Source organism: Zalophus californianus, chromosome 12 (assembly GCF_009762305.2).
Source record: "Zalophus californianus isolate mZalCal1 chromosome 12, mZalCal1.pri.v2, whole genome shotgun sequence".
Classification (NCBI taxonomy): domain Eukaryota; kingdom Metazoa; phylum Chordata; class Mammalia; order Carnivora; family Otariidae; genus Zalophus; species Zalophus californianus.
The window spans coordinates 65,625,483-65,645,330 of NC_045606.1; the positions used below are offsets into that span (position 1 = coordinate 65,625,483).

Here is a 19,848-nt window from a genome sequence, read left to right on the forward strand (position 1 = left end):
TCAACAATGAGGGGCTTGGCTCTGGAGTGCTCATTTGATCTGCAATTTGCTATGGTTGACTCTTTCCAGTTTCTCATTACTTTCTCCCTCTGGTTATAGTGTGTCCTTATTCCAGCTTCAAATCCTCTTCAGGTTTCTTTAACATTCTCATGAGTGGATTGCCAAGGAGGCCCCCACACAGGCTTACAGAGAGATAAGCCCTCAGCATGGGAGCTTAGAGTCCCAAAACCATGGGTATGTAGAGTGTATTTCTTTACTCATGAACTTGGAAAATTCCAAGGACAATATGGCACGGTGTCTCAGCAGGCTGCAAGAGGAGGAGAGGTCGACCCTTTGCTTGATCATAGTACATAGTATATCTATGGTAGTTTGCAGAACACTTCTGTCTAGAATGATTTAAGTATTCATCCAGACCAGAACCAGCCCAAAGTCTTCGGACAAGAGGAGACGTTCGGTGACTACCAATCTTCAGTGGAAGATATTTAAATGTTTTATTGATTGCTAGGTCATGGTCTCCATCATCATCTTCTATTTAAAATGAGTTTGGACTCCAGAGAGCTTGCGGGTTTGGATACTAGCTTTGTCATTCACTAGTTGTGGGACCTTGGGCAAGTTACTTAAGCACTCTGAGACTCACTCTCCTCATCTGCAAAATGGGGATGGTAATAATGTGTGTGTGTGTATACATTGAACAAGACAGCACTTGGAACAGTGCCCTGCATACAGTGAACATGACATCAGTGTTAACAGCAATTGATGGTTTTGAGTTGTTATGTCACCAACACATAGCTGGAAAAATTATAGTAATTATAACATCAGCCTACAAAAATGTATGCTGTATTTTTTTTTTAAAGATCTTATTTATTCATTTGAGACACAGAGATAGAGAGAGCATGAGCAAGGGGAGAGGCAGAGGGAGAGGAAGAAGCAGGCTCCCCGCTGAGCCAGGAGCCCAATATGGGGCTCGATCCCAGGACCCGGGGATCATGACCCGAGCTGAAGGCAGATGCTCAACCATCTGAGCCACCCAGGCGTCCCTGTAGGCTGTATTTCAATGCTCTTGAAAACAACTCTGAGTGGAAAACGGAGAGGTTACATAATGTAAGCAGGCCACTCTGCAAACAGCTGGTAGTATTCAAGTCTCTAGACTCCAACACCTTTTCCACCATGACCACACTGCTTTCCAAGAACAAAGTAAGCCTGAAATTTTAAAATATGACTTCCACGATTTCACTGGGGCTTAAGGGAATGGCAAGGGGAATTCACATGGAATGTGGATGGTTTAATGCAAAGGATCACAGGATCAGGGGAGACAACTGGATCTGTATGCCAACAACCTATGCACCTGTGTGGAAATGCAAGTACAAGCATAGTAGCCAGTGTAGGACTGATCGTGAGAGGGAAAGAGTCATTCAGTCAGTCATTTCTTTGTACATTCGTTCATTCTTTTCATTCATTCCACAAACACTGATTGTCTAGGCTGTGTGGCAAATTATATATTAGAGATGTAATAGTGAATGAGACATACTCCTTCTCATCAAGGGTTTTATAACCTGGGAGAGAGGCTTGGCAATAAAATGTAATTAGAATACCATGTAGCAAGTGTTAAGTAATAATTACCATTATTCCTACTTTGTAGATGAGGTAAACTGAGTCTTAGGGTGGATAAAGTCCAAAGTACAGAGCCAGTGAGTGGCACAGTCCAGATTCAGTTCACACCCTTTGGGCACAAAACCTGTGCTTTTAATCCCCCTCTGGGAGAGGTTAATAGGCGTGCTAGAAAACTGTTGTTGTTTTAAGTTGAAAAAGTTTGGGAAATCTGTGAACTAAACGCTCCTCTGAGAGAGCCATAACACACATTAGTATATTCAAGGCTTCCAGCCACTTTGTGGTAAGAAGCATTATTTAGAAAAGCATTTCCCAAACATTCAAATCTTTCAGCCAAAGCACAGTGTACTATATTGTCTACGGTGAGGAAGCATGTAAATAATATAGTGTACAGGGAATGCTCCAGAACTCGATATCATTTCTCCCGACATTTTAGGAGTATTGGTGAATTGGACAAGACATTCATTAATTGGGCCTTCTCAGGTTTTGTGATGTTAAATAATTAAATCCTGATACACTCAAGAGTGAAAGAAGTAAAGAGAAATACTATTTTTAGGCATGAGTCTCTACGGTGAACAATTTTTAGCGATTGCGTTCTCTGCTATCAATTATAGCAGCAGGTAGATTTAAAAATTACAGAAAGTGCCTTTTGTTCACTTCACACTCCCGACAGCAGTGACAGGTACCCACAAAGGAGAAAGCCCCTTGGGAAGTGAAATGATGATTTTAGATGCGTGTTTTTTATTGTCGAAGAGCAGGCACGTACGCGGGTGGAGGGGGTTGAGAGTGGGGGAAGATCACTGATCTACTTGGATCCTTCCTCGAAGTTTATTAGGGCAGGTTTTTTCCACACCCCCAAATTTAATGGTATAAGTTTATTCATAAATGGAGCAAGATTTGAGAGAAACTATCTCCAAGGACTTGACTGCCCACTGGAGGCAATAAGCGCATAATAACTCCAGTGTAAGACAGACTACAAGATCCAAGAGAAAGGGGGAAAAGTGCTTTGAGATGACTTCTATTAAGTAGAAAGACAAAGGTGGGAAGCTCCTCTGCTTGTAAGGTTTTATCAAATCCTGGCATACCTGGCCTTTGGGTGGGATCTGCTCATCGGTTATTGAATCTATATTCCACTGTATCCTACAGTGGTGATTTTCCGATATGTACGATGAGACGTACCAAAGCCCAATTTGATTTTCATGTTCCAACAATACCCAGCTCTAAAGGGCGTTTATGAATCTTAGCTGTGTGGAAAAAAATGAAGTCAGTTTATGCCACTTTCTTCTTCCAGGGACAAGAAAGAAGGAAGGAAGGGAGGGAGGGAGGGAGGGAGGGAGGGAGGGAGGGAGGGAAAGAAATATGAAAGAAAAAAGCCACTATCTTTAAATGCATTCCCTTTTATCACTGAATCTCTCTTCTTCAAACGTATTTTACCATTAGCTAAATTTTTTTCTTTCTTTCTCTTGGGCTAATTCTGCATTGTAGAGCTATTAGTATCATTAATGTATTTATTCATACTACCCTAATCCTTTTCCCCAAACAGCACCTTTTTAAAAAGCATTGTTTTAAACAGCACTATTCCCCTTCCGCTCTTTTGTCTGATGTTATCCATCGACTTTACCACCATTGCCCCCACCACCATCACTGTACACATACAGAGGTTCTTTGATGCATCCAGGTCTGTACCAGGCATTGTATATGCTGTATCTCTTCACCTTATACCGACAACAGGGGAGGAATTAACAGTTCTTAATTCCACTTTAGAGATGAAAAGTCCAAGGGCCAGGGCTGCTAAAATTGTCCAAGGCTTCACAACCAACACTGTTGTTACATTTTGACTGTTTCTTCCCTAGAGTCTGTGCACCTGTAGAAGTTCTCCAGGGCCAGACTCTATGGGCTAGTCTTATTACCAGAGATTGTCCTACTCTTTAAACACATGATTTCTGGCAAATAACTGGGTTAGTTAGATGGTGACTGTGGTTCGGTCAGTCATTGGGTTGTTTTAGGCCAACTGTTTTGCAACATAATATTCTATTTGTTGTTTTATTATTATATCTTGTTTGCATTCAGGTTGTCAGATCAGTCTTGTCCAGTGTTTCACAATTAATCTGTGTTAGTTTCCTATTGTGGCCGTAATAAATTACCACAAACATAGTGGCTTCAAACAACACAAATTTATTATGTCACAGTTTTGGAGGAGGTCCGAAGTCTAAAATGAGTCTTAGGAGGCAAAAACCAGGTGTCAGTTGGGCTAACAGTTGTAGTTTCCAGGGGGAATCCATTTTTTGCCTCTTCGGTGTTTTGTGGCCGCACCCACTTCTTGGCTGTTGGCCTCATCACTCTGTCTCTGTTGCCATATCTTCTTCTCACATTCCGATCCTCCTGCCTCTCTCTTATAAGGATGCTTTTGATTATGTCAGGCTCATCCAGATGATCCAGGATAGTTTCCCCATCTAGATCTTTAACTTAATCACACCTGCAAAGTCCCTTTTCCATGTAAGGTAACATTCACAGGTTCTGGAGATTAGGATGTGGACCTCTTTGGGTCCACTATTCATTCAACAAATACTTAACTGATTAATAAGTGCAGCGAATTGTGCTGGGCTCTGGGGAAATCACACATAACAGCATGTGCTTGGGGGATAAAATAGCTGGGTTATCTGTTCTCGTGGAGTTTATACCTTAACAGAAGGAACAGATGTTAAATAATAATTGTATAATTATTTAGCTTATTGTACAATTGTTAATTACAATTGTAATACATTCTGGAAGGAGGGGGTATGATGAAAGGCCAGGAAGTTGGGGTGTCAGGAAAAGCTTCTTAGAGGAAATGACTTCAGAACTGAGTTCTGATGTGGGTGACTATTTTAGGTGAAAACAAGGGCCAAGAGTGGATATTGGGAGACCACTGATTAAAACTTCAGGGGATGCCTGGGTGGCTCAGTCGGTCAAGCATCTGCCTTCAGCTCAGGTCATGATCCCAGGGTCCTCGGATCAAGTCCCGCATCAGGCTCCTTGCTCAGTAGGGAGCCTGCTTCTCCCTCTGCCTGCCTCTCCCCCTGCTTGTGCGCTCTCTCCCTCTCTGTCAAATATATAAATGAAATCTTTAAAAAAAACTTCAAAATTTGAAGTATCTTTTTGAACAGTTCGAATTCACTAGAGTCATTAGCTTTTCTTGAGCTAAGGGAAGAAAGAAGCATATTATCAAGAAAGAGTTATTTTTTAAAACTTTTCTAAAGTAGGCAAGAAACATTTTCAAATCTTGAATACCATATAAGTATCTTTCTTTGAATCATTTGATTTCTTCTACTTAGCGGAAACGGTAACTTAAATTTGCATTATTACTGCTCTATTTTGAAGATTTCAAAGATCTCTATGAGTTAACTGACCTCCAAATTAGTGTTTAAGCAAGTCTAAGTAGATAAATTCTCCAAGATTCCAAATATGGGCTTACACCAAAATACAACATGGTATCTCTGTCGAGATACCTTGAAATGCCCAGAGAAAAGATTGAACAGTAGACTGTATATCCAAGCACAGGGGTTAATGCTTTCCTCAGTTCTGTTAGTGTTTTAAGGCTTCAAGTCTTCAGGGAGCAATTGAATTTAGTGGTCTCTGATATTTAAAGCCTTTCTGTTTCTGCGATAATTTCTTGTCTAATGATCTTCAAAGAGTTTTATGGAAGCAAAATACATAAGAAATAGTTGGAATCTCATTTAATTTTCACTCTTTTAGTTATGAGAAGAAGATTGGTATTTCCCCCTACATTTTTGGTCCTTTGATCTTCCTTTTCTACAAACTAATTGTTCGTGGCCTTTGCTCATTTTTTTCTTCTTTTTGATCTTATAAAAGCTCTTTGAATTATGGAAAAACAATTCTTTGTGTGGCATATTACAAAAACATTCTCCCCATTTACTATTTTTTTTGACTTTGTGTTTGGCGGGTTTTTTATTAGTCAGACATATTCATCTGACATCTGTATCACAAATTACAAATAAAATTGTTCAGATTTTTCTTCTTTTATGGTTCCATTTTTAACGATTCAACCTTTAATTCATTTGGGTTTTATTTTGTAAGAAATAAACATTTAGCTTAAATTTTATTTCCGAATGGCTAGTCTTTAGTTCCATCCATTTATTGAATAAGCCAGTGTTGTACCACTGATTTGAAATGCTATTTTTATCAAAAACAAGAATCTCCAATGCACTTGGGTTTGCTTTTAGGCAGTATATTCTGTTCCCTTTTTGGCTGACTTTTCCACATCTAGAAGGCTATATTCCCCTGTCATTTATTTCATTGTTCAAAATTTCCTGAGGTGTTTAAATAGGAACTTTACAAACATTGTCAAATAAACAAATCCACAACCAGCAATTTGCTTGAATTTTGATTTCTCGTCTGTAAAATTAGGATAACAGAATAAGCTTGCAATTGTGTGGAAGGACTTTAAATGCTATATGACAAGTACGTAGGCCAGCTTTTGGTACAGGTGTAACAATTCAAATTGTTTTTGTCATTGCCTTTTATCATTCAGCCTTAATGTGTGCCTGTCACACAATAGGAGCTTAGTAAAGGTCTATGGCAAGAATAAAAGAATGACTCTTTAGGCCTTAAAAGCCTATCAATTTCATCCAAGACACTTTTGACCTTAGTACCATTTCTGGTCCCAGTTACTAAAGATATGGTTGCCTTCTAGGTACAGACATGGGTTTATACAGGGGAAAATTTTATTAACTCTTCCAGAGCAGTGAGGTAGTACACAAAAAAATGCTCCAAAATTGTAGGTTACTCTTCCTTGAATGTACGTTCCCTTCACAAGTAACATTTCATTTTTTAATAGTTTGCCAAGTCACAGTTGAAGATCAGCCATCATTCAAGAAGGAAATTTCCTTAACCTGAAATATTCTGATGATCACAAAAATGGTTATTATTTAATGATTTGTTTCCCCCTAAGCTTGGATGTGTGAGAAAACACTCTACAGAGTTAGGGTGGAGAACAGGGGAAGAGCAAATACAAGTTGGAGAGGTTGACGAGACAACCAAATAGGAAGAGAAGCTTCTGTTTAGTTTAGTTTTTAGCTGTTATTTTGCTAGAATTGTCCATGTCAGTAGCCATGGAAACTCCAATGTAGTGATGATGACAGAGGAAGTAATTTTTTCTTCTTCCTTGTTTGACACAGAGATTCTGTTTAACTGAGAGTGCTGAATTCATTTTTGTTTTCTGTGCACATGCCACACACAAAAAAGGCAAGTCATAATTACAATGTTGAGAGGACAAAGGCGGACTCTAGAGACTTGGGTCTTATTAAACAGAGATGGAGTAGAGAAATTTACCCAAAAACATACATACATACATACATACACACACACACATACACACACACACACACAATCATTGAAAAACTTTGGGGAAAATTAGCTCACACATCTGAAAGCACTGTACAGAATGAAATGTAGTGATTCATGAATCTTAGAAAATGTTCAATTCCTGTCTATTTGTAATTTTTCCTAAATCTTACTACCTGAGATCTTCAATTAAAAGAGATGCTAGATATTTTATTTTACACTTAATATTTAAAAAATGAAAGTAAGTTCCTGAGATCAGCTTATTTATCTCTCAGTTGAACAAGAATTTGTCATGTGACATTTTCTCATAAAAAGAGTACAAACTTACTCCTTCCCAAGCTTTTTTATGTTAGCCTTGTGGTAATTTGGGTCCCAAGGAAGCATGATTTCCCTGTGTGTGCATAGACTCCCACACACTCAGTGTTGGAGAGCTTCGGGTTCCTGCAGCAATCAGACTCACTCAGGAAAAGCCATTTCAAAGTCTGGATTGCTTTCCTAAGGCAATGGGCCCTCTCACAGCAGTTTATTATTTTTCTAAAATAATTTTTTAAAAAATTGGTATTAAGATGGTGTCTGCATTAGAATCACCATTTATGTAAGATGAGATAGGAAGATGATGACAAATGAGGAATGACTGGGAAGTTTTTCATAGCTAAAGGATGACCTCATGATAGACGACGATGACTTAAAAAAGATCATCATTGCATTTCATGTATAACCCCAATTAAACTTTTATTTTATGTACTGCTTCTTTGAAGCAATATTTTATTTTTATATTAGAATACATTTAATGTATATTTCAGGATATTTGCATTTTACTTGTTTATGAATTTTTGTATTTGAAATGTATTAAATAATCTGTTTTACTGATTTCAAGTACTTAAAACTTGTGTGAAATAAATACCAAAATATGCTGAATTTTTACTCCGGTATTTGAATGACTCTTAAACACTGGAAGCCCTTCCAATCTGCCCCTTGTTTACATTTCCAGCCTCCCTCCCACTCTCCCTCACCCAGGGATAAACGTATCTATGTTTCTTTTCCCATATAGAGCTCGCATCTGGCTACCTCTCTTCCTTTGCTTGAGGCCCCTTCTCCTACCTGCCATGTTTACATTGAACAAGCACAACTGGTAGAATGGAATCTTAAAGCAAATTCATTCTTGACTCCCTTCTCCCATTGCCCACAGCCCTTTAAATGGGTTGGAGGCCCCAGGGAAATAGGGAGAATCTACCTCCACTAGAGCACATGCTCGAATATAATTCTCTTTTAATGTGGACCAAAATGGTGTGAAGTAGGTCTTGACTATGCCTTTGAGATGTTTGTGAATGTAGCATGTCCCTGCAGCTCAAGGATGGTTAGGAAGGGCACCTGTTCCAAGTTACAGGGTATGCCTGGAGGGAGCAGCATAAAGCTGAGGAGGATCTGCTCCTGGCCCAATGGGTGCACTCTAACACTGATCTAATAAAGACATGACTCAAGCGTGACAAGGTACACATGAAGGAACTGCATTCAATTTTCAGTGTCAGGGTCCTGCTTATGCACACACGCAAGCATGCACACGTGCAAGCACACACACGTGCGTGCACGTTCCAGCAGCAGGCACTGCCTTATTTTGTATGCAAAGGAGAGTAAGAGTGGTATAAATAATCCCCTCAAAGTAGGTAACACAGAACCATCTGGGTGGTCTTCACAACGCAGTCTGCAATTTTCTTCTTTCTGTTCCTTTCCTATCCTGTCTTGTCCTCCTTTCCAACCCCCCCCCCCAACCCCCCTTCTCTGGGTGCCAGCTGAACATTGTAGATTGTTTCTTGCTTCAGTTAATTATGGATGACGTTTGTCATTTTGAGCACACGGTAGATAACGATATGATCCATAGCTAAAGGATGGGAAAAAGTGGGCTTGGAATGTCAACTGTGCCATAGATGACAGGCAGTTTATTAAGGTCCCTAAATGTGGTTCCACTTGTACTTTTGTTCCTACTGAAGTCAGATCCCATTGCTCTACACTGCTGGATTCTGACCACCAGCTCCCTGGAGCAGAAGGACCCCCTTTTCCCCTCCACCCTGCAGCATGCATTTCACAGGGGCAATGGCTCGTGTGGCATTATTTGTATTTTACCAGAATTGGAAACACATGCAAAGCAGGACACTGAGGGTGCGGAGTCTTGCTTGTGAGAAATTACTGGCCCAGGAGCAGTGGTTCAATTAAAAGTAACTATACCCCAGGAGTAGCAGTGAGGCCTAGAACACAGTGGGGAAGAGCTTGGGCTATAAAGACAAACAGACCTGGAGCTGAATCCTCTGGTTGTCACTTATTAACTTTGTAATCTCTTAACTTCTCCTAGGCTCAATTTCTTCACCTGTAAAATAACCCCTACCCCCTAGGAGCACCGTTAAAGATCACACATGTCAAGTGCAGCGCTGGTATATTACCCAGATACCAAACACGTGCCTGGCACAATGGAGGCAACAAAGATGGGCAAGATGCAGACCTGCCGCCTTGATAAGCTTACATCTTGATAAGAAAATGTATGTAAACTTAATATTTTAATATCTCTGTGCTATTCTTTCCTCATCTATAACATGCGGACAACAACAATACCTATTTCGTAAGATTAAATGATTCATGTACATGAAGCATTTAGAACATTTGCACATCATAGTACTTCAGAAGGTATTTATGATGCTGGTGGAGAGCAGAGTTAATATTTTGTGGAAAGGATTAAGAATTATTCTACAGAGAAAGTGACAGAGATGTGAGCTCGAAAGGTGGGCCTGGTATTGACAGGACATCCTGGGTGGAAGGAATGATTGAGAACAAGGGTACAGAGGTGGGAAGGTTAAGGTGAGCTCAAGAGAGAGCCAATCGCTCCATTTTGGCTGCAGCCGGGGGTACACAAGGATAACCATGGAAGTCCAGGAAGGCTTTTTGAGAATCCTGAAATGCTAAGTGAAAATGTATACCTAACTGGGTAGGCAATATAGAAATCATAAGCTGGGCACAGAGATAGGCCCTGGGAAAATTAATGTGTCCATGAAGTAAGGGAAATCAGAATTTCCATCAGTGATGCAAATGAAAAGCTAGTGGCACTTTGTTTATTCATTTGACGAATACTTCTTTGTTAATGTGTGAGGCACCATCCTAGGCACTGGGTGTACAGTGGTGACCAAGGCAGAGTCCTCCTGGAGGTGATAGCCTAGTGGGAGAGATGGATAGACAGGCAATCACCCAGGTGACCAACTGCTCAGGTTTTTCCAGGATGTGGGACTTTCAGGGCTTATCCCAGGAAGCAGCATCATGTTCATTGTTCATTAAACACTTGTTCATTAAAACAAGGCAGGTTCCGTGGAGGGGCCTACAAGAGCTTCGACAAGAAGGGTATGTAGGACTAGTCAGGGATGGACTCCCTGAAGAAGCAACATGTGAGCCGAGATCTGAAGAACAGGAAGTCCACCCAGTTGAAGAATGAGGGAGAAAGTGATTTCCACAGCAAGGCACTGAGGTGGAGTGACAAGATCGACTTGACCTCATAGAAAGGCCTTTCTGGCACTGGTGTGGAGAATTTTTTGGAAAGCAGGCAAGAGCAGAATTTGATTGGACTAACTAGGAAGCTAGAGCAGGAGTGACATCGAAGGGTGACTGTGGGAATCCTTCATGCAGTGAGACCATTACACACGCAAAACACAATGACCCTCACAGGCAAAAAAAAATCAGACACGGAGAAGACCATACTGTATGATTCCATCTATATGACATTCAAGAACAGAACTTTATATGAATGAACTAACCTGTGGTGATAGATTTTAGAACAGTGGCTACACTGGGGGGGTAGGTATTGACTGGGACAGTCATGAGGGAGACATCTGGCAGCAGGCTGGAAATTATTTACATCTTTAGTAGGTAGGTAATTCCAGACTAACTCACACCTGCTTTGTAGGTGTAATTTGTGTGCCATGGAAATGAAAAGAAGGTCTGATATATACAATTAAAAAATACATGCTCAAAGTGTAATGCTAAGGGAGAAAAGTAGAGTAAAAAATTACATATACACTATCATGACTCTCAAAAAAATCGATATAATAATAATAATTAAGTTAAGAATTAAAAAGGAAAACATCCAACATTTTGACACTGGTTATTTGTGGTGGTGGGATTTCAGCTGACTGATGTGAAGAGACACCCCAGGAAGGATTTTCAGAAACACTGACAATGGATAAGAGATCAACTATCCGCTCTCAGCAGGCTAGGGATATGAATCCCAGTTCTGGTCTTTCCTAAGGGAGCGACCTTCAGCAAGTTATATAACCTCTTTACCCCAGTTTCTGCAACATTAAAAAAAGGGGTCATTATAAACAATGGTGCCTCCATCCTGGAGTTGTCTGGGGGACTAAATAAGATGAAGGGTAAGCATGGCACCATGTAGGATAGTGAGTCCTCAGGAAGTATCAGTTGTTGCTATTAAAGAAATCTTGAAGGCCGAAGAGAGTGAAGCTGTCCATGTTTGCACCAACTGCCCCTCTTCTCTGGGGCACTTGTAGGGATGGATACCGGTGATGGGGTTTGAGGAGCAGGGTGAAAGTCTAGAACAGCGACTGGGGGAACGTCAAGCTGAGCCCTGCTGGGGTGCAAGCTGAGCCATTTCTAGGGTGAAATCCTGCCACTCCCTCCCAGCCAGCTAGGATGGCCGAAACACTCCCGAGTTAGGAATTGCAAAGGGTGTTGTGATGGGAAGACAAGGAAATGGTATTCTGGGTATAAACTCCATGGGGTACGAAAATAAAGAAGGTCATTTTACATGGCACAGTTTAAAGTTGAACATTTTGTAACTATTTGTTACTGTGGTTGTGATGTCTATATAGCATGATGTTATTTAAGGAAAGGAAACAACAAAAAACCCGTATCACACAGCTTTGTACACAGAGACAAGTTTCCTCTGTGCATTATCAAATAGCGAATATTATGGTACCATATTCACATGCTATTTGAACACATGAAAAAATATTTTAATTAAAAGTGCCTATCCCTTCTAGAAACTAGTGGATTTCAAAGCTTCTCAGGTAGAATTCGGGGAAATGTAATTGGCATGTGGTCAAGGACCTAGGAAGCATGACATGCGCTTATACTCCAGGCATTCATTCGCACCCCTCTTTTCCTTCTCAAGGGGACAGGCTTATGATATTTAATGCTGTCAGTCAGCAGCATCATGTTCATCGGTTAGGCCACAAAGTGTTAAACTGACTTTAATGCAATGAGAATAAAAAGGAAGTTTACATATAAAACAGAAACCTATTGTGTCGTACACAGAAAAACTACAATTCTGGAATAGGAAGCATAGAATTTTATTTTAATTAATTAATTATTTATAGGAAGCTTCTGGAAAAATCAATATTTTGAGGCCTAACCAGATTTAATATTATACTTTCACTCAGAATGTGAGCTGAGAATTTTGTCAACATTTGCAGCCATGTCTGCTGCCTTCCATTTGAAAATTGTCCAACATGACATAATGCATGTAGGGTGTTCTGAAGAGCCATCTGCATAATAATGATATTAGCTACCACTTCTACTAACACGTTTTTATGTAGCAGGTATAGTGCTGAGCATTTTGGGTGTATTAACTAACTTACTTCCCACAACAAACCTAGGAAGGAGGTACTTTAGGCATTTTGTTATACCCGTTTTGGGGAGAGTACAATAAAGCTCAGACTAGGATGACCAACTGCTCAGGTTTTCCCAGGATGTGGGACTTTCAGGGCTTATCCCAGGAAAGTCCTGGGCAAATTGGATGAGTTTATCTTTCTACAAAAGTGACCTGCTTGATTTTTAAATGGTAGAGAGAAATTTAATATCTTACCTTCTTGGCTGGTTAGATTTCCCACCTACTGCCAGCCCAGCCCTAGATTATAGTCTATGATAGTTAAATAGCAAAGACATTCTTTGGCAGCATGGGCGGGGGGGAGTGGTCTAGGGCAACATTATTTCACATGATGTAATTGAAAATGTCATCTTGCCTCTCTCTGTTCCCAAACCCCTGAGCCAGTGAAGCTGAACCTCCCTTTACAACGTTTCCAAAGGGCTTGCATGTCACCATAATCTGACATTCAAAGTGAAAACCCACTCACCTTGGGAAGCGGGTAGAGATGACACAATGGTTGGCCAGGGTCCTGCTTACAAAACTCCAGGGTATGACACACCACATCAGCGTTCATATCTGTGCTAAGCCTGGAGGGAAATGGGACAGAACAAAGGCTATTTAAGATCTCTTGGGCATTTAGGAAATAGAACTTATTTCAAAGGAAGGTAAATCCCCAGAATGGATTCTAGCTTGGTGTTTGAGTCCAGCCCCATGTAGCTGCCAGATCATAACGATCTCCTGCCGCGTTGTTCTCTCCTCTGTTTAGAATAAGGTCCTGGGGGTGGGAAGGGGGCACAGACAGCACTGAGCTGTGGTCAGCCTCTCACATGGGCACTGTGATTCTTTTCAGAAGAAGCCACAAATACAACTGGGAAAGGAAAAATGGAGAGGGGTATAATTTGATGGAAACAATATTTTAAAGTTTGCTAGGCCTTATAGCAAAAAAAATCATGTGTGATAAAGCCTTAAACACCTAAAATTATTTTTAAGGCATAATCCAAATCCTTTCTTTTCCTTTACAATAAACATATTTCTTCTGGAAGAAAATACAATATAGTTGACTCCCCCTGCCCCAGGATGGTATAAGGAAAGTGTTCTTCAAATGTTTTGGTTTAATCTAGTTTGAAGGGGCTAAAACAAACCTTCCATATTCATTTTCTACCTGACACTCCCCAAACTCTTCTTACCAAGAAGAATGAGAAAAATGTGCTGCTTCAAATGAAGGAACAAATAGAGTATGGATTTTTAGTAACTTTTCCAAGGAAATCACTGATTCAAACCCAACCCAGATCAAACCAAAACAACAACAAAAAGAATCTATAAACATAGGTTGGTAATATCTAGAGACTAATCTCAGAAAAACAGATCTAGATTTTAGAAGATACTTTTTGGGGTTTCTTCCCAACTCACATGACCATTTAACAGTCTCCCTTCACCCATAGGGGCAGGTTCCCGGCAACTGTGTTTGTACTCCCTATGTCTTGGCCCGTTGATTGGACCTCACTGGACGACATTGGACAGGTAGGATCAGTCAGATTCTCTCTTATGGAAATTTAGAATTAGTACTAAAGATTTCAACTTCATTCTGGGCTGTTCCCAGAATAATAGGAGCTATAGTGACTTGGGACTATAATGTCATTTTCTGCCATGTGGACTGAGCATTTGGAAAACTAATCTGTAGGATGGGGTTCAGGGGTCAGAACCCAGTTTGTGCAGTGAGGAAGCCTGGGGAGAATGTGCCCCTGTGTTCCTGGGGGCTTCCAAGTCCCGTTTCCATCTCTGTCTGAGGCCTGGCAAGATGGCTTCTTAAGCTTTTGTGAGCATCTAAGTTAAGAGGGAGAAAGAGAGTTATCTGCTTGGCCCCAGGGCTCCTTCATGAGAGGTGGAGGGGAAGGTAACTTAAAGTATAAAAGGAGGTCTTTTATCTTCTAAGTTGCGGGTCAAGCTGTATATAGCAGATAAAGTCCATTAGCAAACTAATGTCTACGAAGGGTCAGTAAATCAGGAGAGGGTGGCTGCTTTCACACATCTGTCCTCAACTTAATGGTTCATTTATTTAACTGATGACTGCTGTCTTTATGGGGGTCTAATATTTTGTGGGCTCAGGAGAGTGATGAATAGGGCCCTGCTTAATTTTTTTTTTTTTTTAACCTCCAGCCAATAATCCCATCTGTGGTAATCCAGGAGCACCAACTAATCATATGATTTCCAAGACCTATTCATTTTCTCTGCAAATAGAGCACAATTTCAAGTAAGTGAACTGGATTACAGGAGTGGAAATGGGGTCCCCACAGTCAGAGAGTGAGGCTGATGGTCTCTACACTGAGGAAGAGGAGAGGAAAATTAGGTATGTGGTGTTCTTCCCAGAGTCCTCTAAGATCAGAGATTCATCATCAGAAGACTGAAAGTGAGAAACAGTCCTTTGGACAAGAATAGAAAATGCTGAGCCTCATAAATCCAGACAAGTGTAAGACCACTAGAATGTACAAGATGCAAAGTAGTGGCAAAGTAGCATATGTGCTCTTTACCAGCCATGGGGCAGAAAGCTCAGGTGATGCATAAAATGTGAAATCCTTAGGAAATCTCCAAATTCATAATAACCATTCCCACCCAATATTATTTTCCTATAGCAGCAAAAAGACCAAAATAGTCACATTTTATTTATTTGAGAGAGAGAGAGAGCGAGCGAGAGCAAGAACACAAGCAGGGGGAGTGGGAGAGGGAGAAGCAGGCTTCCCGCCGAGCAGGGAGCCCGATGCGGGGCTCGATCCCAGGACCCTGGGATCATGACCTGAGCCGAAGGCAGACGCTTAACGACTGAGCCACTCAGGTGCCCCAAAATAGTCACATTTTAATTCACTTCTTTTTACTACCCTTACTGGTATAGAGGTGTGTAGGAATGAGGCATGTGGTGGGGGACCAGGGGTGGTGGGGGAGGAGGCGTTAACACGTTTGGCAGAGCTAATTAACAAGTTTAATTAGGATCATAGTAGAATGAAGTCAATGATGATGATCATCACCATAAATCAAAAGAAGGGAGCAAGGTCAGGGTTAACAGACAGGTTAATAGACAGAGTAACAGCCTATGGCAGGGAGTGAGGACAGGGCCTTCCACACATGAAAGCTCTCAAATTTAGACCTTGACATCACTTTCAAAGAAAGTTTATATATTAATATACAGTCACAGAGATATACTCACAACACTGAAAGAAGATCTTCCTCATGCAACTTAATACTTTTATCCAATTTCTGGGCCACACCCATAGCACACTATGAATTTATTCATTTCTCTAAATCTTGTACACTAGTCCCCCTCTTATCTGTGGTTTTGCTTTCCATAGTTTAAGTGACTGGTGGTCAACTGTGGTCTGGAACCAGATGATTCTCCTTCTAACATATCGTCTGAAGGTCAAGAGTAGCACATACACCCCAATGTTCATAGCAGCAAAGTCCACAATAGTCAAACTGTGGAAAGAGCCAAGATGCCCTTCAACAGACAAATGGATAAAGAAGATGTGGTCCATATCTACAATGGCATATGACTCAGCCATCAGAAAGAATGAACACCCGCCATTTGCTTCAACATGGATGGGACTGGAGGAGATTATGCTAAGTGAAATAAGTCAAGCAGAGAAAGACAACTATCATATGGTTTTACTCCTATGTGGAACATAAGGAATAGAGCAGAGGACCACAGGAGAAGGGAGGGAAAACTGGGAAGAAATCAGAGAGGGAGACAAACCATGAGAGACCCGGGACTCCAGGAGACAAACTGAGGCTTACAGAAGAGAGGGGGTGGGGGGATGGGGTAACCAGGTGATGGGTGTTAAGGAGGGCACGTGTTGGGATGAGCACTGGGTGTTATACGCAGCTAATGAATCGTTGAACACTACAACAAAAACTTAGGATGTACGATATGTTGGCTAACTGAACATAATGAAAAAAAAAAAGGTAGCCTAACGCTGCATCACAACGCCTTGTCATCCATCCCCCTTCATCTTATCACGCAGGCATTTTATTATCTCACATCATCACAGCAAGAAGGGTGAGTACAGTGCAATAAATATTTTCAGAGAGAGAGAGACAGAGAGATCACATTTACATAACTTATATTACAGTGTGTTGTTATAATTGTTCTATTTTATTATGGTTGTTAATCATTTCCTATGCCTAATTTATAAATTAAACTTTATCACAAGTATGTATGTATAGGAAAAAATAGTATATGTAGTTCAGTACTATCTGATTTCAGGCATCCACTGGGGGCCTTGGAATGTATCCCCTCTGGATAAGGGGAGACTGCTGTAATTATCTTGTGACTGGCACAGATATTGCTTTGTGTTTTTGGTGTCTAAAAAATACATTAATTACATTTAAGGCGTACTATGTTATAAACCCCGTTACACGTTTTCTTCTAAAAAATGTTAGTAGCTTAGGCCTCTCCTGATCTCTGAGAGCTCCTAGGTTTGGAATACAAGAGTTTATGATTTGGAGGAAAGCATGAATAAATCCCAGGAAGCAAGGTGAGATGTACAGAAGACAAGGATCAGGCTTGCTATGGCAACAAATGGCATGATGGAGGTCAAAACCAGGTAGAGGAGGACCTAGGATGTGGTCACTGCCTAGGATTGGTTGCTCCGAGAATTATCCCCTCCCTGCATGACCCAGGTTCTTGGGGGAATGCCTGAGTGCTCAGGTGTTCCACTTCCCAAAAATATCCTGTGGCTTGCCAATGGGCGGGAAATGTAATTGCAGAATAACTAGTCCATGAATCATTGAGAATTGACTGGTATGAAATAATGAGGAGGGATGCCCTCTGGGTTAGGAAACACATTTAATACTGGAAGCCTGAAATGCAGGTAAAACTAAATCATACGTTTGTCATTTTCAGCACCTATATCAACCCAAAACTGTATGTGATTGATTAAAACAAGTTGTAAGGAGCACACTATAAGAGGAGAAATGTCTATCAGCAAACAACTAATATGGGTACTGGAAAATTACTCACAAATCAAACTAATGGTGGACAGAACCATGAAGAGGGATGATTTACTACATATGTCTTTCTTCAAATGGCCCACCCAATACTAATGAGAATTTGTTGTCTTAGGACTTTAAGTCATCTTAAAGGAAAAAATGTCCTCCCCTCCCTGCCACCTACTCAGGGAGTAGCCCTCTTTTGGTGGTTTGCTGGGACGATTCTTCTATAACACCTTGTGTTCATTTGTTGTCGTTTGAGATGGGGACTGTCCCTTGTACAGTTCACACCTGCAGTACGTAGTATAGTGTCTGTCTGTCTTCTCTGATCCTTGTGCTTATATGTCTCTTGCACTTGCCACTCTCCAGCCAGCTACGGAAGAACAATGGGTTTCTCAACCAACCTAGGCCACAGCCCTTTTACTCCTAGCACACGTGGTAGCTAATCTCTGGCTCCCCCTTTTGGGTATCTGCATGCACTGCCCTCTTTAGCTTCTGTGACTTTTTTCCACCTACCTCTCTGGTTCCCTGATCCAGGCCCCGCAGAACCTCTCTGGTCAAGCTGACATTTCCCCCAGAGCACTTATATACCTCATACTAGGTATATAAGCAGATTCAATGGATAGGCTAAAAAGTTTTTCTTTTTCTGTTTTAATATGTTCAAGCAGTTTCTTTGGAGCAGTCTAGTCATAGCTCATCTGTAGTGATACTTTTGTTCTTTTAAAATAATTAATTCAACAAGCATTATGGAAGCCTTCAATATATATTGAAGACTCAAATATAGCACCAAGCCCTGAAGATACAAAGCCCTCTCTTTCTCCTCCACCTACCCACCCTCCCTCCCTCCCTTCCTTCCACATATTCAGTATTTTGCTAAGTACCTAGAGATGCAGAGATGAATAAAATGCAGTCCTGGTTCTCAGAAGACTTTCAATCTAGTTAGCAACTCAGAAAAGTCCATGGAGAATGAAATCACACATAGATGTGGTAAGTGTTGTGCTAGGGGTTTGCACGGGGTCCCAGGAGTGTGAGAGTGAGTGTGTGTGTGTGTGTGTGTGTGTGTGTGTGTGTGTGTTGGTGACAGCAGGGGAAATGTTGTCTGTCTTAGCCTGCAGAGGGTCAGGAAAGCTTCCAGAGGAAAAGACCCTGGAACTGAGGTCTAAAGAAGTAGAATTTGTCTGGGGGTAGAGGTTTCCGAGGCACCAAGCAGGGGGAACATCTTATGCAAATGTCCTGAGGCCAAAACCTCTTGGTATGTGTGGGGAATTACAAGTGGTTTGGTGTGGAGGGATGAATCTGAAAATGTCCTCAGGGACTGATTTATAAATAGCCCTGTGTATATCACTAAGGAATCCTGCAAAAGGTGTGAAGACTGAAGAATTTTATGTTTGTGCCATATTAGTTTGGCATTTAAAAGATATTTGGCCAGCTAGAATGTGGATTGTTGACTTCCAGGCCAGTGGGCAAACCTGCAAACCTAGAATCCAGTTAGGAGGGAGGAACAGTAATAGAAGTAGGAGTTAAAAAGGAAACATCCCTGCCTTCCAAACACTCACAGTCCGGGGCTCATTAGAAATCATTTACCATAATAGAGTGAGGTATATATTGATGGAGGCAGGTATACAGCACAACTTAGCACTGATTACCACTGTGGACCATATGATTTTAAGTTCCTCTTGTCTTTAAAAGTCTGCAACTCCAGGCTACCTAGTTGTGGGGAATGATGCCTCTGAGCCTCTCTGCTTTGAGGCTAATGGCATATAAAAGAGGAACCACATAAGAATATTCATCATAACACCATTCACAAGAAAGAAAACCAGTAAACAACCCAAAAACCCATCAATGGAGAATGAAGGAATAGACTCCTGTAGAGACACAACATTCTATATAGTCAGAGGAAATGAACTACAGCAATGACGCTATGTTATGTTATGGATGAAACTTAGACATATAAATCTAAGTGGTAGGTCCCGAAAGATTGTATACAATGGCATACTCTCTTCATAAGCTAAAGAAATAAATAAGTTTTAAAGAAATATATATAATAAATATAGTAAAATTCTAATTATTTTATGTAGTTACATTATTTTACCATTAATTATAATTATTAATCATTAAGCTATTAATCCATTATTTGAGTAAGATTAATTTTCTCTATTATATTGACATATACGTCTTATATACTAATTATAATATATTACATATATTTATTCTATTATTTATATATAAATATATATTATACTATTTATTAGCATAAATATGTATAAATTTAACATAATATA

At 40.6% G+C, this 19,848-nt stretch overlaps 1 protein-coding gene across 3 annotated transcripts in view; it reads right to left on the minus strand.

The window, feature by feature from the left end:
- The window catches only part of AOAH (acyloxyacyl hydrolase), a 180,006-nt gene that overhangs the window by 124,197 nt on the left and 35,961 nt on the right, over positions 1-19,848 (minus strand). For all 3 annotated transcript variants that reach the window (XM_027574367.2, XM_027574370.2, XM_027574368.2), the window contains exon 4: positions 13,077-13,176. In XM_027574367.2, coding sequence (XP_027430168.1) covers positions 13,077-13,176 — 100 coding nt within the window. The remainder of the gene's footprint in view (positions 1-13,076; positions 13,177-19,848) is intronic.